The sequence below is a fragment of the Mesoplodon mirus genome (assembly GCF_964341445.2).
Source record: "Mesoplodon mirus genome assembly, chromosome: 10".
NCBI lineage: Eukaryota > Metazoa > Chordata > Mammalia > Artiodactyla > Ziphiidae > Mesoplodon > Mesoplodon mirus.
Window position 1 is genome coordinate 50228407 of NC_138986.1, and position 24958 is coordinate 50253364.

Here is a 24958-nt window from a genome sequence, read left to right on the forward strand (position 1 = left end):
GAAAGGAAGGAAGGAAGAGAAAGAAAGAAAGAAAGATCCTAATTGGAGCTTCCTATTCAATTTCAACATATGTTTCTTCAATATTTATCAAGCACAAAGTATCAAACATGAACATATATGTATACATACACACATATATGTATATATACACATGTGTATACACCGTTTGCAGTTCTAATTTGCATTTAAACCATTTGTGCATTAGCTAAATGCATGCTTTTCTCTTGCCTCTCATTAGAAAATAGAAAGGTAAACATTCTCCATTTTGTAAATGATATAATTTTAATGTTACAGACAAGGTTATGCCCTACTAGACAGCTAACCCCCACTATTTTATTCCTTCCAGAAAATAAAATCACAGCTCAACTCTTCTAGAGCCAGTCATTATTTTTCACATACTTCCCTCATTAAGTACCTCTATAACTCACAACCCCTACATCAAGTCCATTTATGTTTCCACGTTATTCATCTACAACCAGTTTATCTTGGAGGGTATGTCATATTGCTGCAAATTGGATGGTTTACTGGGTTTATTTTTGCCTGTGTGTTTGTGGCTGAGTGGGCATCAGATTAGACTGTTTGTTTTTGTGGCTGTGCTCAGAGGAAGAGAGCTTGGACGTCTCTGTAACCTTTTCTTCTATGTCAATATTAACCTCAAATTGCTTTTCTTGACCAGTAAAAATATTTTGGGTGCTTTAGCAATTTACAAAAGCAGTGTATGAGAACATATAACATCATTTTATTTATCTGGAGAATATAAATAAAAAGTAACCATTTTTAACCTGCTACTTTTAAAATGTGACAGTTTAAGAGCTCAAAGAGTAACTCAGTTTTCTCTGAGACATTGTAACCTCACTCCTAAGACTGAAACTTATTTTCATTTATGAGCCCTGGTTCTGTGTCTGTCAGTATTATTGACTTAAACTCTGCTTGTTTCCTTCTATCAGAATGTTCCAACTTTTTTTTTTTTTTAACCTGAGCATGTAAGCCTTTGAAATTACGGGGCAAACATGCAAAAAAAGAGACCTAATTTAGGAGTTAATTTTTTAAAAAGAAGTTAATGGAGCCCTGTAAGGAAATAGTGTTGACACAGGACTTAGATTTGTGTTCCAGATCCAACAATGTCAGTTATTTGTGTTCCCTTATGACCTGTTTTCTCACGTTCCTCATCAGGTTTCAGAGAGAGATTCTTTCTTTAGAACCTAGGGCACTTATGAGGAAACAAATTTTAAAGCTTTCAAATATACTTGGGAAGAAAAAAAAATTAGAGATCTGCTACCAAGGCTTATCTGTGTAGGAGAGTGATATTTATAGTTTCTACATAGCTTACCCAAAATAATTTTACATTGAATATGGGTCATGGTCCCCTACTTGTTTCTGCATTCTGCGGCCCAGTCAACGCTGTTTCGGCATTATTGGAAAGAAAGACGGGAAATTTCAAAAGTTCATAAAATGTGAAGCGAATTTGATTCCTCCTGGTGGTGTCGGGGTCAGCCTAGATGTTGGTTGCTGTTTGGCTCTAGGTAAATGGACCCGAGCGGGTGGAGGGAGGGCAAGCTTTCGGCTGCTGATGCTGGGACAGGGACACTTTTGCCTTTCAACTGAAACCCGACGGCTCGCGCTGCATCTTCCAGCCGCAGTGCACGCACACCTCCCGGCGGACCGAGCCCATTCCGACCCGAGGATTAGCTCCTCGCGGGAGTTCGTTCCCTAGAGGTTGTTTCTCGCCCGGCCTCTTAGCCCGCCCACCGCCAGCGCCCGCTCCTCAGCGCCAAGGGGGCGGGGCGCCGCGGCGCTGCGGTCCCCCATTGGCGCGCGCGGCCGCCGACTTGGCGGAGTGACGGCGGGGGCGGGGCCGCGTGTCTTGTTTGTTTGCGCCGTCCCGCCCCGCACTGCCTCAGCCGTCAGCGCGGACTGAGGCGCTCAACCTCTGAGCTGAGAGGCCGACTGGCAGCCCGTCTAGCTCTCGCCTCCTCCGCGCCGCCGCGGCCCCCCTGCGCGTCCGCAGCTGTCCTCACGCCGACATGCGCCTGGCCACAGCTGCGAACGAGGCGTATACGGCCTCGCTGGCCGTCTCGGAGCTGCTGGGCTGCAAGCAGTGTGGCGGGAGCCGCGGCCGGGACGAGGTACCAGGGCAAGGGGCCGGGCGAGTGGGCGGGCGGGCACCCGGCCAACTGCTTGGGCTGCACGGAGGTCGTGTCGCTTCCCCGCCCTCGCACCCTAACAGCTTCGGAGAACGCTCCCCGGGGAGGGCGCCCCTGGAGCTACCGCCCGGACGGCCGCCCTGCCTGGCGGGGCGTCGCAGGCTGGCCCGCGCCCCTCAGGTGAAGGGGCGGCCAGTGGGGGGCGGGGGGGGGTGTTTGCCACCGAGAGTCGTCCCCGGGCAGAAAATGCTGCGGCTGGGAGGGACAGCTGCCTCGGTCATTTAAGTGGAAGTCTCTGAAACGTAAATAACGTTGTCTTCTGTACAAGTCTCCACAAGCCAGAAGAAACCTAACAAACTCTAGTCTCAAGGTAGAACAGCCTGTGGATTTTTTTCCCCCTCAGCGTCTTGTCAAAACACATGATTCGGGGACCCTCACTCTCTTTGCCTCCTACTTTAAAAAAGAAAGAAAAAGAAACATATATTTCGGTCAGTTAAAAGATGATGTTGCCTAGAATAAGTATGTTCTGCCAGCTCTATGACGTTATGCACAGCGTTTACTTTTGTTTATTAAACTATCCCTTTTTGTGTCTGAATTGGCCTTCAGAAAGAGCTATTTAATTGTAACATTTTATATTTTTCCTAAGTGGCTGCAAATAGGGCACCATTTGAGAGTTACTAATACACCTTTAACTCAAATTTGAAACTTTAAAAGGCTTAAATTCAAAAGGTGGCAAGGGAGAAAGTAGAGAAATAGTAATTAAAATTGAAATCAGAATGTTTTAAGTATTGACTTAAAGAAATGTAAATACAAGGTAATTTCTCTACTGTATTGCCCACTAAAATGACTCAGTGTTAGTATTTATATGTATATATATATTTTGTAAATGGAGTCTACACCATGATATACTACATATATTCATATAAACTTAAATGAAGACACTTTCTTCTGAAGGTTGTAGAACACCAAATGCTTTTTCTAGATTTTAGCATTCATGGATACATAATGTGCTCCTTGTTTCCAGATAATACAACAACCTAAAAAAAGTCTCATAACTGTTGCTTTGAAACTTTACCATAGAAAAGAGTGTGAAAGTGTTGAAATAGAATTTACAGTTTCTGTTTGCAGGCCGTAACAGATCTGTTCTCATTTTGAGAAGTGAGCCTCAATCATTGTGCTTGAATTTGTTATTTCTGGTGGTATTTGTGTGCAGAATCCTGGTTTTTGCTCAGATCTAGAATCTCTAAATATAGCCATGTCAACTGGAAGATACAGATACATTTTATCAATAGCTTGCACATTGATTACAGAGCCTATGGGATTGTGTTCGGGACACCAGGAACCTTTGTATAGTTGTATTTCATTTTTAAAACCTCCAACATATGGGAAGATAAATTAGGAAGTAGTGCTTTGTAGGAAAACTATTCACTTTACAAAAGAATTAATAACACAACTCTTTCAAATAGCAAGCTTCCACAGTGTCTTTAAATTAAACCCTTTCCAGGAATGGAACTCCTGACTAAAGTATAGGGCACACATATGGCCTAAGTCAGCCTTATAAAGCCAGTACTTTGAAGTCAGTGAGTTTTTATTTTTCTAGAATGTATTTCATAGAAGACCAGACACTGGAAAAAGAGGTACCTGAACTTTGAGTATTTCTAAATTCCCTATAAAAGAGTTAATGACAATTTTAGAAGAAGCACTAGTACATGTTGTTATAATAGGAAGATTTCTTTATAGTGCTTCTAGATTTCTTCATTTCTATTTAAAAATTTCAAATGTCAAAAGGCTAGCACCCAGCTATAGGCAATGATTCTCATAAACAAGGAAGAGTGGGATGGGAACTTTTACTTTTTACACAGCATATTTTTGCCTTGTTGAAATGTGTTTCAAAAAGAACTGCTTTTGTAATTTTTTTAAAAATCAAAATTAATATTATTGTGATTATCAGTATTAAGACATCTAGACAGTTTAATAATGTACCAAGTGCAGTGAGAAAAAATAAAATGATTCAATAATTAGATTCAAAATCTATTTTTACTTTTCAACTAGTTGTGCAAGTAGATAGACACTGTAAGCCACCAAACGTTTGCTCTCATTTTGCACTTGTGGCAAACGGTTCATTTTTTTTGGTTAAAGATATTCATATGGATTCATAAATATACCTGACAAATTTGAAAAATCTGATTAGAACAGTAAATTCATAAACACAGATTCATACAGTGATACATTACATACATTAGTCATTCTGTGGTACTGTCAACATTTGCTGAGAATTTTCATACTGTGAAAATTAGTATGTTAGTATACACTGGAGAGGAAACAGATATCACGTCAGAGATTTGCAGCAATGTTGTGATGGCAGAGGCTGTTGCTAGGTCTTCAAAGATGCTGATTAGGAGGATTGTTGAAAGGAGAAGACTGTTAGTTCCCATGTTAGATTTCCCAGCCACACCTTCACCAAGAGCCTGTGAGGTTTGTGCTGTGGTTAGCATTTACATCTGCTTCACAACAAGGCCATTTGCCGTTGGCAAGTTCTGCCTCCTTGAATCTAGATTGGCCAAAATTTGTTCGAAGTCTGTAATTCAGTTTCTTACAGGTACATATGAAGGCACAATTGAAGGAACCTTTAGGACGTTATGAAATGCACTTAGTTTGGCTTACGATCACACCATTGAAGACCTGCAGTGCCTTTTTTTTTTTTTTTTAATCAATACCTCCTAGAAAATAGGGTAGTAACTAATTTGTCATGTGACTAGGAAAAGAAATGTTTCAAAAGTGAGTTTTCCAGAAAGTTGAAACTTTAAACCCTTTAGAAATCAAGAATACTATTGTATAATAATAATGGTATCTAAAAGGACCTTTAAGTATCAAAAGCTCTTTTAAAAAAAAATTATTTACTTATTTATTTATTTTTGGCTGCATTGGGTCTTCGTTGCTGTGCACGGGCTTTCTCTGGTTGCGGAGAGCGGTGGCTATTCTTGGTTGCGGTGCGTGGGCTTCTCATTTTGGTGGCTTCTCATTGCAGAGCACGGGCTCTAGGCATGCGGGCTTCAGTAGTTGTGGCACGCGGGCTCAGTAGTTGTGGCTTGCAGGCTCTAGAGCGCAGGCTGAGTACTTGTAGCGCATGGGCTTAGTTGCTCCGCGGCATGTGGGATTGTCCCAGACCAGGGCTCGAACCCGTGCCCCATGCATTAGGAGGCATATTCTTAACCACTGCGCCACCAGGGAAGTCCCTCAAAAGCTCTTAAAGAGTCTCTTTTGAGAGTAATTAATTAAAGACACCAACTCTAGAACCAGACTTCCTGGCTGTTTTCAAGATAATTGTCACCTGTTTCCTTTTCCCAGAAGTTAGAGCTCAATTTGTGTGCAGTGGGAGTCTAGATGGAATCAATGACCTGCTTCCTGACAGTATCTGGATTAGGATAAATTGGGATGCAATTTCAGAGTTTATAAAATTCTATTTTACCTAGAACTAGCCGTAAGTAAAATAATGAAATTGGAGTCTTAAATATCAGAGACTCCTTTCCATTCCTTTCCTTTCTTCAGTTTTTCTCTTCTGTCCCCTGCTTTGTTAGACTGGTACCTCACCAAGGAATGAATGTGATCTTAACAGTAAGAGGTTCTTAGCATAATAGGTTTATAGTCCATTCCTGAGAATGTTTGCTTTTTCTTAACATCCTGTTTTAAAACACATACTTTTTCATAAAATACATAAAAGAATCTATTTCTAAAGGAACTGGGAAAGAAAGATTTGACCTTTGAAGGAAAGGAAGAGGGGAGACAGTGATACCAGTATGGCCACTAAATTTGGCTACAGGGATGGACTTTCAAAGACTTGAGAATTAGAAAGGACCATTGGGAAAGACCTTTGGCATGCCTATAGGAAAATATTCCATTTCTGAAACAGTGATAGTCACTTTCTTGGAACTGTAAAGCTATTGTTTTGTAACAGTTTGATATAAACTATCTATTTGGTATAGAAATCAAACCAAAACAATATACTTCAAGCTCTTTGTTTTGAGGCCCATGTGCTACGAATTTGGTCTTATTCTTTAAAAAATAAACACACACATACACAATCCACATGCTGCTAATGTATTTGTAGGATAAAGTCCTAGAAATGGAATTGGTAATTTTTTTCCCTTTCCTTACAAATAGTAACATAATATATACATATTATACACTTTGTCTTTTTCCCCCCACATAATATATCTTGGAGATCTTTTAAAGCCAACTTGTATAGAACTGCTTTATTCTTTGTGAGGACTTCATGCTATTCTAGTCTATGATCATACTAAACTTTATTGAAACAGTACTCTATTGATGAGCACTTAGGTTGCTTTATATCTTGTACTACTAGAAACAATGTTGCAGTGATTATACTTTTGCACATGACATTTCAGAAATGTGAGTATAGGGTAATGTTTGGGATGGAATTATTGATTAGGGTATGTAACTTTTAAATATTGATCAGTATTTCAAATTGCCCTCATGGAGGTTGTAGTAATTTATACTCCTTATATGTTTCTTGATATTTTTTCCTCACACTTCAAAACACTCCCATCAGAAAAGTATAAGCAATGAATGGCTATTTCTCCACCCCCTCTCCAACACAGCCTGTCATCAAACTTTTTGATCTTAAGCAGTATTTTAGGTGAAAAATTGTATCTCAGTGTACTTAAATGGCAGTTGTTTTATTGTGAGGGTTGATCATTTTTTCAGCCATTTATATTTCATTTACTTTGAACTGTCCATGTCCTTTGTTCATTTTTCTGTGAGGTTGTTGGGGGTTTTCTTAGTGATTTGTCTTTATGTGTTAAAAAAATTTAGCCCTTTGCTATATGAGTTGCAAATATATTTCCAAGTTTTCTGTTTGCTTTTGACTTTATATGTTTATTTTTCCCATGTGAAAGTCTTTATTTTTATGTCATCAAATTTATCAATCTTATATTTATGATTTCCTGGTTTTGTGGCATTCTTAGACCTAAGTCCACAGGTATTTTCTTCTAATACTGTAATGTTTTTATTTTTGTTTTTTACACTTATATCTGATTTATTGTGGAGTAAAGTATGATTTAAGCCTCCAATTTCACTTTTTTCTGAGTGGCTCTCCAGTTGTACCAAAATCATTTGTTGAATAATCCATTTCTCCTCCTTTGAAATGCCACCTTTTGTATACTAAAGTCACAAGAATAGTGTCTCTTAGGTAGAAAATGAATAATAAACCCCTGAAATGGGGTGTTTGCTAAAATGCATTTTGTTTAAATAAGATAGTAAAGAACTGAGAAGGGGTATTGATTTTTAGCCTTAAAGTCTTGCCCAATATATTTTGTTAGAAATGTATGTAATTAAATCAGTTAGAAAGGCCAATAGAGTCATCATTTTATATAAATGGCTGCATTTGTGCCAAGATGATGTATTGAATAGCAGGAATGTGGGTTTTTTCCTTGCATTTATTATAGGATATTGAGACACATACACAGCCGGGCCAGTGAATTTAGTGCCTCCTCTAATGAGGGGCATGGTTATTAGACATTACTATCTTCAGTATTGAAGTGTGGAATTATCAGAGTAAGAAATCACTGACCTCCAATACAAGATTATTTGAAACATATATAAAATTTTAGATTTAGTTGGCAAATCCAGCCTACTTTGAATCTGAATCTTGAGTTCTCCTAATTAAGATTCTCTTCAATTTTGTCCTGCCTGCTTAATTTTTAAAAATCCATTCTGCTCAAAAGGTTTTCATTCACTTGGACCAGATTTCTTGAATTGTTGCCACATGTTCTTCTCTGACTGCCCCTCCCCCCTTTTTCTCCTTTAAAAGGAAAGCATCTGGTTTATATCATGAAGGACTTTTGGAAGCAGTAGAGAAAGGGTAGAAATAATATTTGTATGTAATTATATAAGCAAGGGTTAATATTTAGTTGTTAAAGAAGGAGGGGGTTTTTTGTTTAGAGACTAGAGTGATAGGACATGAGCCTCAAAAAGAAAAAAAAAAAGTCTGAATTATATTTTGGTTTTATTTCTATTAGCACACTGTATTGAGGGAAAAGATGGAAGCCTAGCAGTAGATTGTCAGTTTTTGTTAACCACACTACACTGTCACATAAAGTATAGAATTCTAGGTTCACTATGTCAAAAGGCAGAAAACCATTTATTTTTTAATTAGTTGAGCTCCTCTAAAATATAATATAAACAAAGTTGATGAGATGCTATAAAGTAAAAATTTAAGGAAAACTCACAAACAAAATTAATTTCTCTAAAATTGTTTTACTCAACCACAGAGAAACCATGCCCTGCACTACTTTCTCTTTTGTGGATTTAAATAGCTTTTTTATTTTTCATAATATTTCTGTTCTTGTGAAGTGTTATTATAGATGTAGTAATAATTATACTTCTTTCAGTTTAAGACATCTAGGTAGAGGTTATGGCTTTTTCATTTCCTGACAAGATGCACAGGGATTGATATTTTGGTTGGTTGGGTTTTGGATGTACAAACACATTGGTCTTATTTTGTATCGCTGACAATCCACATGGTTGGCTGCTATGTGCTGAACTTTCTGTTCTAGACTTTCAGCCAAGTACTTTATGCAAAACTCTGGTTTTAGTGAAACAGGTTTTATTGTTTTTAGTCAGAGTTGTATTATAAACTGTTGTCAGCTATGTGATGCAAACAGAGGATCTGGTATATATATATGGCCATGAAAATAAATCACCAGAACAAGCCAGTCTCTGTTCAACTGGCTGTTTTTCTCTCCCATTCCTGTGGCCTCAGTTCATGTTGTTTACTGCTGGAGGCCTGAGATGGTGTAGTTTTCTTTTCTAGGAACTTGGAATTAGAATTCCTCGACCACTAGGACACGGACCAAGCAGATTCATCCCAGAAAAGGAGGTATGTTGTTTGTGAACGTACATAGTGAACTGTATGCTTTTAAGGAAAAGCTTTCATGACCCACATCTTCGCATCTGAACAACTGTTGGTCAGCAATATGCTTTACACAAGTTAATCATCATGTTTTGGCAGTGAATATGTGGGATTAAAAAGCTGTTATCGTCATGTTGATTTCTAGTATTTCATGATCTTTTTCTAACACCCATATTTAATCAAGCAAAGGCAAGACTTGTTTCTGACCAATGATATGCCACCTGCTTATATTTAGACGTTGTTTAGGTGTGCCCATAAGCCGAGTTAATTGGTCTTGGCCAACTCCACAGGCTGGTATCAGTGCTAGATTGGATCTTTAATTCTAAATATATAAATGCTCCTATACTTTGTTTTCACAGGGATTGTTTACTGTTAGTTAATTTTGGTTCTCTGTAAATTGAGGGAGAGTAGGTGTTGTTAAAAGGAAAGACATTAGTGTCTGTTTGCAAGCTCTGCAAATTTGATAATCTAAATCTGGATTCTGGATTTAGATCTGGATGTCTGGATTCTGGTCAGGTCTGCAAGCAGCCTATCTAGATGGCCTTTAATGTTCGGCCTTTGTTGTTTTTCCCCTACTACATAATATGTGACTCTTTATTCTGCTATCTTGCAACCAGTTGAGTTAAATTTGTAGAATTATAACCTCTCTTTCTTAAGCCAAATTTAATCTGCTTCTAGGTGACACTTAGAGTGCAGTGCATGAATATTCCTTTTTTTTTTCCTTCCCCTGCATATTTTCTTTCTTTTACACCGATTTACAATTTCTGAAACCATGGTTTTCCTCTCTTTCATACAGATTCTCCAAGTGGGGAGTGAAGACGCACAGATGCATACTTTATTTGCAGATTCTTTTGCTGCTTTGGGTCGTTTGGATAATATTACCTTAGTGATGGTTTTTCACCCACAATATTTAGAAAGTTTCTTAAAAACGCAACACTACCTACTGCAAATGGATGGGCCATTACCCCTACATTATCGGCACTACATTGGAATAATGGTTTGTAAACATTCAGTGAAAAATTCTTTCTGCCTGCTTTATTAATCTTTTTAAGAGTTGGTTAATGCTTCAAACACAGGAATAAGTACTTATATTCTAACTTCTAATTGGATTCCTGTTAGGTAGTATCTATTTTTCCTCTTTCTAAATAAGTATGCTGTCAAATATAACAGAAAAAGAAATATGTATTTACACTCTGTTGAGAACCATTTTCTATTAAATACAAGAATAAAGTAGAACACAAGATTATTTCACTGATAGTTCAGATTGACATAAGTGGTGGTACTCATGTTCAATTTATAAATAATATTCCATTGTCTTATGGTTGGCACCTTAATTGAAGTTTCTTCTTAATCTGAGGTTCTGACAGTAGGTATAAAATTTTTCTAAAGTTCAGATACTTTGATCAGATATTTTATTTGTTCTTGGGATATTTTTGAGGTGCTTTCTATAGTGTATGAATTTTTAAATGTTTATATGAAAACTTCATTTCTGTAGTATATGGAAAATTTGAAAACATACTAATCAAAAACTTAATTAGCTGTTTTGCATATTATAAAGAAAAAGATTTGTAGTTGTTCAAGATTTTAATATGTGTAATTAGAATAATCTTTTTGTTTTCTCTTAAGGCTGCAGCAAGACATCAGTGCTCCTACTTAGTGAATCTCCATGTAAACGATTTCCTTCATGTTGGTGGAGACCCCAAGTGGCTTAATGGTTTAGAGAATGCTCCTCAAAAACTACAGAATTTAGGAGAACTTAACAAAGTGTTAGCCCACAGACCTTGGCTTATTACCAAAGAACATATTGAGGTAAGTAGAGAATATATCTAGGGTGTCATTAAAAAAAAAAAATTAGACTAATTTTTAGAGCAGTTTTAGGTTTACAGAAAAATGGCACAGAAAGTAGAGTTCCCATATTCTACCCCCGTCAACCGTCCACCTCCCCCACCCACACACACACACACAGTTTCTCTATTACTAACATCTAGTATTAATATAGTACATTTGCTGAAACTGATGAATTAATAATGTCTAATTTACATTGGGGTTCACTCTTTGTGTTGTACAGTTCTATGGGTTTTGACAACTGCATAATGTCGTGTTATCCACCATTATGGTATCATACAGAATAGTTTCACTTCTCTCAAAATCTCCTATGTTCCCCCTATTCATCTATCTCCCCTTCCCCCTGAAACTACTGCTCTACAGTCTTTATGGTTTTACCTTTTCCAGACTGTCATATAGTTGGAATCACACAGTTTATAGCCCTTTCAGACTAGCTTATTTGTCACTATGCATTTAAGGTTTCTCCATGGCTTTTCATGGCTTGGTAGCTCATTTTTTATTGCTGAAAAATACATGTATGGATGTACCTCAGTTTATCCATTCATCTATTGAAGGACATCTTAGTTACTTCCAGTTTTTGGCAATTATGAATAAAGCTTCTACAGACATTCACATGCAGGCTTTTTGGTGGACATAAGTTTTCAGCTCAGTTGGGTAAATAACTAGGAGTGTGATTGCTGGATCGTATGATAAGCTTGTGTTTAGCTTTGTAAGAAACTGTCATCCAAAGTGGCTATACCAGTTTGTGTTCCCATGAGCAATGGATGAGCATTCCTGTTGCTCCAGATCCTTGTCAGCATTTGTTGTTATCAGTGTTCTGGATTTTAGCCATTCTGATAGATGTAAAGTGGCATCTTGTTGTGTTATCTTTGTAAAATACCATTTTAAACTAGTTTCGTCTGGTTCTATTTGTTAATAAAGATAATAGGATAAAAGTAGATGGACATTCTCTAAAAGAATCTACCATGCAGTAGAAATTCTTAAAAATACAATATATTTTTGGTGTTGTCTTTCTCTTTTTTTAGATTATTTATTTATTTATTTATTGGCCATGCCTCAAGGCTTGTGGGATCTTAGTTTCCTGACCAGGGATGGAACCCATGCCCCCTGCAGTGGAAGTGCAGAGACCTAACCACTGAACCTCCAGGGAATTCCCTAGACTATTTTAGATTCTTTTATGTAATTGAAGCATCTTTTTATCAAGGAGATACAAGATTTGAATATGATTAATGCAATGTCTGTTATATTGTCTAGTAATATAAAATTACACAATATTATAAAATCAATAATGAAGCAGAATGGACACAGATTTGTAAGACTTTGAAGAACTGTAGACTTTACCTTGAGCATAATTTTTAAAATAAATATAATTTGATGATTTAAGAATATTCAGAGTCAAGTTGTTCAAACCACTTTTTAAAAATTCCTTGAGGAGGCCTGATAATAAAGAAAAACAGGCGTATTTTACACAGTAGCTTCTACTTTAAACACAAATTCATTACATTTGGTTTGAGACTGCACTAACAACATAGTTAATGCATTCATAATCCATCATCTGAAATATGGCAACTGCTTTTGTTTGTTTGTTTGTTTTTTTTGTGGTATGTGGGCCTCTCACTGTTGTGGCCTCTCCCGTCGCGAAGCACAGGCTCCGGACGCGCAGGCTCAGCAGCCATGGTTCACGGGCCCAGCCGCTCCGCGGCATGTGGGATCTTCCCAGACCGGGGCACGAACCCGTGTCCCCTGCATCGGCAGGCGGACTCTCAACCACTGCGCCACCAGGGAAGCCCGGCAACTGCTTTTAAACAAAATGTATTCTACATTTTAAAGTCAGGATTTCAGAAAGTCAAAATAATAACGAATGTGTTGTTATCAGATTATGTTAAGCTCTATTTGTGAATACATACTCATAAAAATTAAATTAGCAAATTCTGGGTTCTACATGCCTCAAATTGTAATTTTATCCTAAGTTTGATATAGTAACTAATCCTGTTTTCAATAGGTTAAGTACCAAGATGAATTGTATTCTTTCATCAATACCATACCCCAGTATAAAAATGTTCTCGTTTTTTTTCCCAAGGGACTTTTAAAAGCTGAAGAGCACAGCTGGTCCCTTGCAGAACTGGTACATGCAGTAGTTCTACTTACACACTATCATTCTCTTGCCTCGTTCACATTTGGCTGTGGAATCAGTCCAGAAATTCATTGTGATGGTGGCCACACATTCAGACCTCCTTCTGTTAGTAACTACTGCATCTGTGACATTACAAATGGCAATCACAGTGTGGATGAGATGCAGATCAACTCAGCAGGAAATGTTTCGGTAAGTATCTATTATTTATTATAGGATCATCCTAAGAGTAATCACAGTAATTGCTGTTATATTATTTTTCATTTGGCTTTTAAGAAAACCTACCCTGTTAAGTCCAAAAAGATATTAGGCCCCCATACCTGTTCATTCAGGAAGTATTTACTGACTGCCTCCAAATGCTCAGCACTAGTCTGATGCTAAGGGACATACAAAATTATAAGACCCTCTAGGAGGTTACATTTGAATAATTTTAGGATCAGAAGCCACCAGCAATGTGCCCCATCAGAACCATCTAGTATTGAACGGCTACTGAGTGAGATGAGGGGAGACTGAGAACAGTGGAACTTGGTGGTGGAAACTTCCTGATGCTGATCACATCCTTTTTCACAGAAGAAACAGGCTGTCTTCTTAATTATTTTTTAGAAGATTTCATCAGCCTTGATCTGGTTCTCCTTTTAAAATACTTCTTTGTGTTTTAACTTCTCACAAATATATATAAAAGTGAATGTAAATTTATTAAAATGCTTTTACCTCTATTCCTTCTCTTCTGTGGCTTTTATATTTTCTCAGTTATGTTATTCCTTTGAAACAGATCAGAATGAGTTGAATTTTCTATAAGCAACTTTGAATTCTATATATGATGAGTCAAAATTCCCTCTGCATTCTTTAGCTGTAGTGAAAGAGCAAAGGGTTTATATTTCCAAATTGAAATCACAGAAAAAACATTACAGCCTTCTGAATACTTTGCACAGATTTTCTCAGTTGTATTATTTTAAACAGATTTGGACAGGTTGAATTTATATATTTGACTTTAACGTGTATTTGACTGTTAACGTATATTTGACTGTGGGCAAGTTATCTAACCTCTCTGAGCCTCCATTCTTTCATTTCTAAATAAAGGTCAAGCACAAGGTTATTGTAAAGTTTAAATGAAATGTCTCTAAAGAGGTAAAAGGCCTAGTACAGTGCTTGGCATTTATCAGGTACTAAATAAGAGGTAGCATTTACATATGGTGAGATTAGCACAGAAGGGAAAATCATGTTCCCAAGGTTGATCACTGTGCTGTGCTGGCAAGGCCCAAGACCATCAGTTTCACCCTCTGTTGAGCTATCTGGATTGTTGTTAGAGGCCTGCATATGGCCACTGATTATTTATCAAAGCTTAAAGGTTATGAGATGGTCTAAGGGAGAGTACATCAGTTGCTAGGATGCTTAGAGTTGGACTGTTGTCCTTCCCCACCTTTGATTTACTACAAGGCTAAAGAAAAAGTACTGTTCCTAGTTATCCCTCTATTAAATGAGATAATAGTGAAATAATAGAATTTTAAAAAACTTCCCTAGTAGATAAGCTCCCTGTTCCCAGGCTCCACTGTTCTCAGTCTCACCTCATCTCACTCAGTAGCCGTTCAATACTAGATGGCTCTGATGGGGCACATTGCTGGTGGCTTCTGATCCTAAAATTATTCAAATGTAACCTCCTAGAGGGTCTTATAATTTTGTATGTCCCTTAGCATCAGACTAGTGCTGAGCATTTGGAGGCAGTCAGTAAATACTTCCTGAATGAACAGTTGATCATTTTTTAGCAATAAATATTTTTAAATTAGGTATGTACCTTGTTTTTTTAGACATAATGCTATTGCACACTTAATAGACTACAGTATAAACAGTATAGTACAGTATAGTGTATTTTGGGCTGCATTGGGTCTTCATTGCTGCGCGCAGGCTTTCTCTAGTTGCAGCGAGCAGGGGCTACTCTTGGTTGCGGTGCACGGGCTTCTCATTGAGGTGGCTTCTCGTTGCGGAACACAGGCTCTAGGCGCGTGGGCTTCAGTAGTCGTGGCTCGTGGGCTCTAGAGCAGAGGCTCAGTTGTTGTGGCGCACGGGCTTAGTTGCTCCACAGCATGTGGGATCTTCCCAGACCAGGGCTCGAACCCGTGTCCCCTGCATTGGCAGGCAGATTCTTAACCACTGTGCCACCAGGGAAGTCCCTAAACATAACTTATATGCACTGGAAAACCCAACAATTCATGACTCGCTTTGTTGCAGTGGTGTGGAACTGAACCCAAAATATACCTGAGGTATGCCTGTCTATTGACAACATGCCCAGTGTACACAGTTGATGCAAAACGACTTATATTTGTGTACCTTATTTAACTGATTGAGCAAGTAAAAGTTTAACTCTTAAATATTCAGTTCTGTTTAAATTGACTAGTGTTAAATTTTAATTTTTAAAATTTAGCATTGATAGTAATATTATAATTTTAGTAATGAAAGGCAAAACATTAGAATGTGTTCTTAAAATCATTTTTCTCTTGTATTTTAAAATTTAAATATCTGTATATATAATAGGCCAAATAATTGTTGGGGTTTTTTTGTTTGTTTGTTTGTTTTTGTTTTTGCGGTACGCGGGCCTCTCACTGTTTTAGCCTCTCCCGTTGTGGAGCACAGGCTCCGGACGCACAGGCTCAGCGGCCATGGCTCACGGGCCCAGCCACTCCGTGGCACATGGGATCTTCCCGGACCAGAGCACGAACCCGTGTCCCCTGCATCAGCAGGCGGACTCTCAACTACTGTGCCACCAGGGAAGCCCCAAATAATTGTTTTTGATTCATTCATGTGCATTAAAATTATAAGAAGATCTACTTTTCTTATATTGTATTAAGATGCAAATTCTTATGAAACAGACTTAATAAAATTCAAAAATTTCATTCCGTGTCTGACGTATGTAACCTTAATTGCACTTTCTTTTCAGGTAAGTGATTCCTTCTTTGAGGTCGAAGCCCTCATGGAAAAGATGAAGCAGTTACAGGAATGTCGAGATGAAGAAGAGGCAAGTCAGGAAGAGATGGCTTCACGTTTTGAAATAGAAAAAAGAGAGAGCATGTTTGTCTTCTCTTCAGGTAAAAGCAACCATTACATAGTCAATAAAATGTCTATTGTGTCCAAAATTAAAAGCCCAATTTTTTAATTTAAGAGAATTTAAATAAAAGTATCTTTTCTATTGAAATATAGTTGATTTACAATGTTGTTTTAGTTTTAAGTGTACAGCAAAGTGAATCTGTTATACATATACATATATCCACTTTTTTTTCAGATTCTTTTCCCATATAGGTCATTACAGAGTATTGAGTAGAGTTCCCTGTGCCATACAGTAGGTCCTTATTAGTAATCTATTTTGTATATAGTAGTGTGTATATGTCAATTCCAATCTCCCAGTTTATCCCTCCCCCCTTTTCCCCCCAGTAACCATAGATTTGTTTTCTACATCTGTGACTCTATTTCTGTTTTGTAAATAAGTTCGTTTGTACCACTTTTTTTAGTCTACATGTAAGCAGCGACATATGGTATTTGTCTTTCTCTGACTTAACTTCACTTAACATGATAATCTCCAGGTCCATTCATGTTGTGGCAAATGACATTATTTTGTTCCTTTTTATGGCTGAGTAACATTCCACTGTATATGTGTGCCGCATCTTCTTTATCCACTCCTCTATTGATGGGCATTTAGGTTGCTTCCATATCTTGGCTATTGTAAATACTGCTGTAATGAACATTGGGGTGCATGTATTTTCAAATTATGGTTTTCTCCATATATATGCCCAGGAGTAGTATTGCTGGATCAGATGGTAACTCTATTTTTAGTGTTTTAAGGAACCTCCATACTGTTCTCCATAGTGGCTGAACCAATTTACATTCCCAGCAACAGCTGTAGCGTTTACTGTTGGAGATTTTTTGATGATGGCCATTCTGACCAGTGTGAGGTGATACCTCATTGTAGTTTTGATTTGCATTTCTCTAATAATTAGTGATGTTGAGCATCTTTTCATGTGCTTTTTGGCCATCTGTATGCCTTCTTTGGAGAAATCTCTATTTAGATCTTCTGCCCATTTTTGGATTGGGTTGTTTTTTTGATACTGAGCTGCATGAGCTGTTTGTATATTTTGGAGATTCTTTGACAGTTGCTTCGTTTGCAAATATTTTCTCCCATTCTGTGGGTTGTCTTTGCTGTGCAAAAGCTTTTAAGTTTAATCCAAATATGTCTTTCCTTTTAGAAAGGTTATTGCATAGGTAGTCCTACTTCTAGAAAAGGAAGTTATAGTGAGAACAGCACTAGACAAAGAGCGAGGACATTCGATTTGGGTTCTAATACTAAAATCACTGCTAATAAATTTTGTGAATATACGTCATTTAACATTGAGTGTTTTTCCTCTTCTTTAAAATGAGGAAATTACATTCATAAAGGCCTGAGATTGCTTCCAGCTTTAAAATTCTATGATTTGTGAAAAGGAGCTACTTATTAGGTAACAACAATGTAAATCCTTTATGTTTGGCCTTTATCAAATGTAGGCTATAGGATTTAATATGTAAACCAGATAATTTAAAGGAAAAGTGTCAGTGTATTTTGACAGTAATAGAGTGGGACAAAGAGTATATGTTAAAAGCAAGTTTCTTAATAGCAAAGAAAAAATCAAATTTGTATAAATGGAGGTTGGATGTTAGCTTGAGGAGAAGTCTTTGATTTTATTTACTTGAAACTATAATCTCATCGACCCCTAAATGTGAAGATAATCTGAAAAGGCTTAGAAGCAGTGCAGGAAACATTGTAAAAACAATGACGCATAGAACCTCTTTCCTTTATTCATCATTTTAGAATTGTTTCTAGGACCTTTGAGCTGTTAAAGAGATCATTTTAGATATTGTGTGACATTAAAAATAGTCCAAGTGCTAAAGTTTAGTGCATAAAGTTTAAAGTTTAATTTGTTATCACCATAAAGATTATTCAAAAGGGTGTTCATACTTGAAGTACATACTTTTCAGTAGAACCTAGTATCTATAAACTACAATGGGGACACAGAGGGAGAGAGGATCTGTGAAAGAGAGGAATGAAAAGCATAGAAAATTCAACCATGAGTATTTTTTTAATAACAGAATCTACTTTTATTATATTCCACTTACTAGTAAGTAGGCTATTTCTCTTTATAGTTTTAAGACTTTATTTTAGTTGATATTGGTTACTCAGTGTCAGAGAAAGGGTAATCCTGTTTTTACTTGTTATAGGTAAAATGAATTTTAACTAGCATCCTGTTTTTGAAAGGCTTTCAGTGGTTTTTTTAAAAAAATTATTTCAGATGATGAAGAAGTTACACCAGCAAGAGATGTATCTCGTCACTTTGAGGATACTAGTTATGGCTATAAGGACTTCTCTAGACATGGAATGCACGTCCCAACATTTCGAGTCCAGGTAAAGTGACAACTTGTTGTATGTACATGCTCGATTAGAAATATCTCAATCTGACTTAAAATAAGAAAGAGCCATCTGGATTTGAGAACAGAAAGCGATGCAGAGAAAAATAACTTTTCTACATACATGTAATTCCCTTAGGTATGTTTATTATATTGTTGAAGTTCATAAATCAGTTGCTCAGAATTCAAAACACATTCAACCATAAAGCAAAATTACAATAGTGGTTAGGTTCCCAAAGATGGTATGCAGAAACCCAGTTAAAGTTCCTACTATAACTAAACAGTAAATAATAGTTGTGTTTGAACCTAGCTTGCATTTATAGCATTGTTTTACTGAGCCCCAGTGTTAAAGTGAGGCAACTTCTGCCCTGATATGCACCAGGCCTGAGTAACAAAAGAAATGTCCTCACAGCATCTCAGGCATTATGTGTGTGTGGGTGGAGGGAAAGAGGATGAGAAAGAGAGAAAGATTTGCTTAAATTAGGACTTATAGGGAAAACAGATTTTTTGTTTTCTTTTTAATTTGGGTGAGTTCTTACAGATACCATAGAAAATAAACCATGATTACAATAACCTAATTCCCTTTAAAATATGAACTGAATGTCATTTGAAGCAATGAGAATTTTTAAAGGTTTCAAATTTAAACCTTAAAGAGGATTCACATAAATAAATCTTATTCCAAAATTACTTAGCACCCATCTCTTAGAATAAATAAAGTTACTGGGGTAGGGAGTAGAATTATTGTTGGTAGACCCAGTTTGTTTAGCTCCATAATCATTAACTTTGAAATACACAGTAAAACTTCCCAGTACAATTCTGTATATACTGAGTCCATGGAAACTTAGGGACCTCGTCGTCCTCCAGGATACCAGGCTCCTTCTCTGTTTTCGCTTTGGCAGGAGGCACTGTGCTAAGTGCTTTGTGAGTATATCTCAGGAGTGACAATTGCTGTATCTTCTAGTTCCAGAATAAAAGTTGAGAATCATCAATTAGCAAACATTTATCTATTCTGTGCTGTAGTTTTGTAAGAGTGCTTCCAATCCATCAGTAGAAACATACTGTAGTTTAAATGTTTTTCTTAAACAGTCTGTTATATATTTAATTTAGATAGGTAAATATGTAATTCATGAGTTGATATTCCCAACTTTTCCAATTATTGTGCAGGGGCTATTATAACTCTTTTACCAGAATTATGAAAATATTTGAGAACTATGAGATTTTATTTTTCTTTGCTCAAGGAACTAACATAATGTTTAAGGAGACAGAATTAGACACAAGAAAGAATTATAGAATATTTTACTTGATAGTGAAGTTGTGTCATGAAATATAAAAGATTACAATTGAAGGGATCATGTGGACTGGAAAATTTTATGGAGGGAGATCAGGATTTGAGAGATTTGAATCGTTTAAAAGCATGGGCATTGTAAGCAGAGGAGACTGTAGGCAATAACTGAGCATAGGTTGAGGGAAGGGATCATAAACTGGGCTGCTAAGACCTTCAAGCAAAGGATTAGTGGGAAGTTAGTTTAAAATTGATCAGATTTGTAGGTTTTGACCATAGTGATGGCATAATATCAAAGAGGTGTTTTAGGAAAATAAATATGGGAGTAACATTGAAGTGGGGGCTTATTAAGTTTTGCTTGAGATGGAAAGAAAGGAAGCAGGGAGACTTTAATTTGGGAAAACTAATTAGGAGACACAATTAATAGGGCTGAGAATCAGAGGTGGGTAGGAGGAAAAAGAATGAATGGTGGATACCTTGAATTAAAAATTTACAAAGTTTGAGGACCACTTGAATGCCTGCAGCAATAGAAAAGGAGAGTGGCCTCCCAAGATGGGTCATCTCTGGAGGCTGACGGGGGAAACAGTGAGAGAAAGCTGAATATGGGTGACCTGTGTGTAAGGGGAAGAGATTCCACTGGTTTTTAAACTCACTGAGTTCAAAACGTAACTTTTGCATGTTGCAGTATAGAAATTGAAAACATCAAACTGGAATGCAAGTGAAACTGAGAGCTAGGGATGTACTAGAAAGGCAGTGGATTTCAGCTGCCAGTAATTTCACTGCACTGAAGAGCGACAGACATAGAACTATAGTTGGCCACATTTTAATTATTCACATTTGTTCTGTTCTCTGTATTTAGGACTATTGTTGGGAAGACCATGGATATTCTTTGGTAAATCGTCTTTATCCAGATGTAGGACAGTTGATCGATGAAAAATTTCATATTGCTTACAATCTTACTTATAATACAATGGCAATGCACAAAGATGTTGATACCTCAATGCTAAGACGGGCTATTTGGAACTATATTCACTGCATGTTTGGAATAAGGTTAGTCTGTTTTCTTATGTTTATGAAGAGGTATTCCTTTAGCCTAAATTATTCAGGTGCTTGGAACACATATGCACAGACATACGTTAACATACTCAAAACCATCCCCTCCCCAATAGCTTGCTTATTTTTATGCATTTTGTGCTTCAAAAACTTGATGTTTTTGCAGCTTGGTGTGTTTCCTCTTGCCTAGCTAAGCAGGAGGGAGAGTTAGGAATGCTGACAAGAGTTAAATAACAGATGCCTCCAGGGAAGAGGAGAGCAAGCAAGCTGGTCCAAGAGTATAGAGGAAGAGTCAAAGTTTGTCTCTGAACATTTATGGTATCTTTTCCCTTTGTATCATCTTTTATCTCCTGACACACTCATACTTCTACCTTCATGGAACTTAGAACTCTTACAGTACCCTTCTAAAGAGTACCTACTCCCATGATGTTTCATCAAAATACAAAACTTTCATATCCTGTTAGGTATTCAGCCACATTCATTAATGCTATATAGGAAACACAGCCATCATAAACCACCTTCTAACATACACAAACCACCATGCTGTGGTACTTTCTGATTATTTTAGCTGTAAAGTCAGACTTTCTCTTGCTTCTTCATTTTATCAGTAGCCAGGCTATGACTTTAGACTCCTGAATGGCTATATAGGACCCCCTTTCTTCCTTTTCTACTAAAAACCAAATAGGAGACTTCAGTTCTAGGAACTATGTGCCAGTGGGGCAGAGGAGACATTGGTGCCTACGACCATCTTGGCTTAGCCTTTCCTAAGTGTAGACACTGTGAAGCCATCTAGAGACTGATTCTTTCCTCTCAGACACCTCTCCCCCCTTTTTTCTAATCTGACCCCAAGAACTCCTGGAAACATAAGAAAAAAAAATTATTTACACAAATAGATTATAATTTATATATCATGCAGTAGTATCAATAAGTATTATTGTCTGATTAATTTGTTAATTTCTTAATATCAGAAATACTCAAACTTTGTTTCCAGAATTTGTTCCTCAGTGTGGTTGCTTATTCATGATTGTAAATATATACTGCTGCTTGGGCACTGGCAATTTTTTTGTTCATCTAACTTCTCTGTTTCTTACCCCTTTATAACTCATTCATCCACCCCCAATGAAACACTGTAAAGCTGTCATTTTGGGGGACAGCTACCTACAGAAAGAGGGGGAAAGAATACAGCATGTACTGTTGATGTCTGTACTTCCATAAGAAGAAAACAGACTATACATCAAAAATATAATAATTCTCACATTGTCCTTTAACAGATATGATGACTATGACTATGGTGAAATTAACCAGCTATTGGATCGTAGCTTTAAAGTTTATATCAAAACTGTTGTTTGCACTCCTGAAAAGGTTACCAAAAGAATGTATGATAGCTTCTGGAGGCAGTTCAAGCACTCTGAGAAGGTAAGTACCTATTGTGTTTACTGTAACTTAGCAGTGATCCTTATTCTCCTTCACCTAATCTAATGGGTCTCAAACACCTTCCATCACCTCTACCAACCCAGAGAAGAACATTCCAGGTCAGCTGTCTCAGGTACCCCTTGGAAGGGGGAACCTCATTATGGTTTAAAATAAAAGAATAAAGACAGGGAGAACAGGTGTGCTGGCCTCTCCTCAGAATGCTGGCATCACTGTAACTGCTAAGGAGAAAGAAGAGACTGTGAATGACGATTTGGTGGGGAAGTTGTTATTCTAACAAACCTTCAAGAAGAGATGTGATCGAATATAAATATATAAGCTCAAAACATCTATCCAAAAAAGATCAGACAGCTTTTGTTTTGAGAAACTGATGTTATTCAGTGGCACACAGAAAACATTTCTGGTGTTTATTAGATGCACTGAAACTGATTGTGAATGCTTATAACCCTATCTCTTTTCTTTTTGCACCTTTATTGGAGTATAATTGCTTTACAATGTTGTGTTAGTTTCTGCTGTATAAGAAAGTGAATCAGTTATATGTATACATATATCCTCACTGAACCCTATCTTAAATGATAATGTGTTTTATATTCAGGTTCATGTTAATCTGCTTCTTATAGAAGCTAGGATGCAAGCAGAACTCCTTTATGCTCTGAGAGCCATTACCCGCTATATGACCTGATGCCTTTCCTCCATTAAAGAAGATGAACGATCAGCAGATATAGTCCTACAAGGGGAAGGTACTAAGCCCCAGGACCAATGGTAGATAAAAGAATTCAGAAATCCATTGTGCCATGATTCCTTTAGTTTCTGCTATTTTACTGTGGAAATGCCACTGCTGGCACGAGCAGTGAGTGCTTGGCAGCTTCAAGTTTAGAGCTGTGAAGAAGGGCTGCTGTTCACAGTATTTTGCTTTTTGACAGTACAAGATGCTGTATAACTGTTTTAATACAGCAAATAGTAACTCTCAAAATCCTGTTGCTTTTATGTTAAAAAAATAACAAGAATTGGAGCATGCAAAGAACGGGACTTTGATAATGATGTAAGCTTTTATATTGATACATAAAGGATTTTAGATATTGGTGCTGCTATTCCTGCTGGTGGAATGAATAGAGTGGCTGTTCCAGTTAAGCTATTAGTACTAAAGTGAACACTGCTACTATCTGAGCCTACATACATAATTTTTGTGGTTTCAAATTAAACTTGCATATGTGTTAATTTTTTTGCATCTAAAATTACTCACAGCTCGGCAAAGACCATTATGATGGTAACAGCTCGTTTCTTTCATATAGTTTTTTAATTCAGAGTTATTGGATGATATTAAATTACAGTGGCAGTCTTAAAGATTTTCTTCAGAAAGCAATCTTAAATGAAAGTGTAAATTATAAGAAAAGCTGGCTACCTTTTGATATGCTGTTTCCCAAGATTCTCTGACACTGGAGGGCAGCTGTCTTGTACAGTATTTTTGTTCCCAGCACCACAGTTACGGGAAACATTGCTGTAGACTCTGCTGCGCAGTCCCAGGAGCATTCTGCCCCTCTGCTCCTGCCCACCTCCTGGTCCCCACTTCACAGGTTGTACAGCTCCTTAAATAAGAAAGCTGGAAAATGTATTTAGTCAGGTTATCAAATTTGAAATGCAAACAGGCTTGAAAAAATGTATTAAGTACTTTGTATTCTGGAGGCGTGAATTGCTTTTGAAGTCTGTCAGTATTATTGGTATTTTTCAATAAAGAATAATTTTTCTCCAATTTTTTTTGCTGTCTCAGTCTCTTAAAAAGTCATGACTTCACAATTGGTAGCTATTCTGTTTCTTTTGACTTTTTCATTAGCCATCACACTTAAATAATTCTGTAATCAGATGAGAGACTATTAAATGGCAAACTCTTGAAGTCACTTTGAAACATATAAAGAAAAGTTTTATTTTGGAAATAACTGGTACAGCCCCATGCCTTGTCCATTTTGGACTGAGATGTTTTAGGGGCCAAATAGAATTATTAAAAATTATTAGAAGCAAAGGCTAATTAGGGAGCCACTACAGAACAAAAAATGACACTGTCAAACAATTAGAAACAGCTCTAAATTTAATCAGAGCTGTTGTAATAACTCTCTTACTCATCGAAACATTTATTGAGCTCCATCTAGTGCCTATAAATTTATAGTGTGCGATGGGAGGCACAGTTTTGAATGGAGGTGATGTACTTACCTTCATGGCTGTACACCCTATTGAGAAGATAAGACTATCACCTTAGATAAAAATTATCTTCAGTATATTTAAAGATATACATAAGCCCATTTCTAGTCAGCTTACAATAATATACAAATGGTCTTACCTATTGAACTTGCGTCATACCTCTGCCCTTTTCTGTCTGCTGCTGGGTTTTTTCATCATAGCAATACAGGTGAATCCAACAAGTAAAGTTGCACTGGATTTAGTTAAATTTTTACTCATTCTGCTTCTGCTCTTTGTTCTTTGCACTTGCTCTTGAAAATACAAAATTTCTAATAGAGGTTCTAATCAGTAGTAGGATGATCACAAAACAAGATAAACTGAGTTCATTACCTTCTTTCACTGAAGCTTATAAACCACTTACAAATCACGATTTGACATTGTAATGAGTAAAAAAGTGTGCTTATATCTAAAGTAAAAAGGCATGCCTGTGATACAAAGTTGATGTTTCACTACCTCCCATTTAACAGGTGTTTATTACTCAATGT

The 24958-nt window shown here is 37.0% G+C and overlaps 1 protein-coding gene across 4 annotated transcripts in view; it reads left to right on the forward strand.

Annotated features, from left to right (window-relative positions):
* The window catches only part of SESN1 (sestrin 1), a 117132-nt gene extending 93141 nt beyond the window's left edge, over positions 1-23991 (forward strand). The window contains exons 1-10 of one of the 4 annotated variants that reach the window (XM_082633556.1): positions 1913-2126; positions 8977-9042; positions 9872-10072; positions 10702-10884; positions 13001-13243; positions 15984-16131; positions 18361-18473; positions 20617-20807; positions 22082-22226; positions 22837-23991. In XM_082633556.1, the coding sequence (XP_082489682.1) occupies positions 2025-2126; positions 8977-9042; positions 9872-10072; positions 10702-10884; positions 13001-13243; positions 15984-16131; positions 18361-18473; positions 20617-20807; positions 22082-22226; positions 22837-22923 (1479 nt within the window). In that variant the 5' untranslated portion in view covers positions 1913-2024 and the 3' untranslated portion in view covers positions 22924-23991. Of the gene's footprint in view, positions 1-1912; positions 2127-2203; positions 2515-8976; positions 9043-9871; positions 10073-10701; positions 10885-13000; positions 13244-15983; positions 16132-18360; positions 18474-20616; positions 20808-22081; positions 22227-22836 lie in introns of those variants that run through there. The other 3 variants (XM_082633557.1, XM_082633554.1, XM_082633555.1) reach the window with 3 other exon arrangements.
* Positions 23992-24958: the final 967 nt, after the last annotated feature.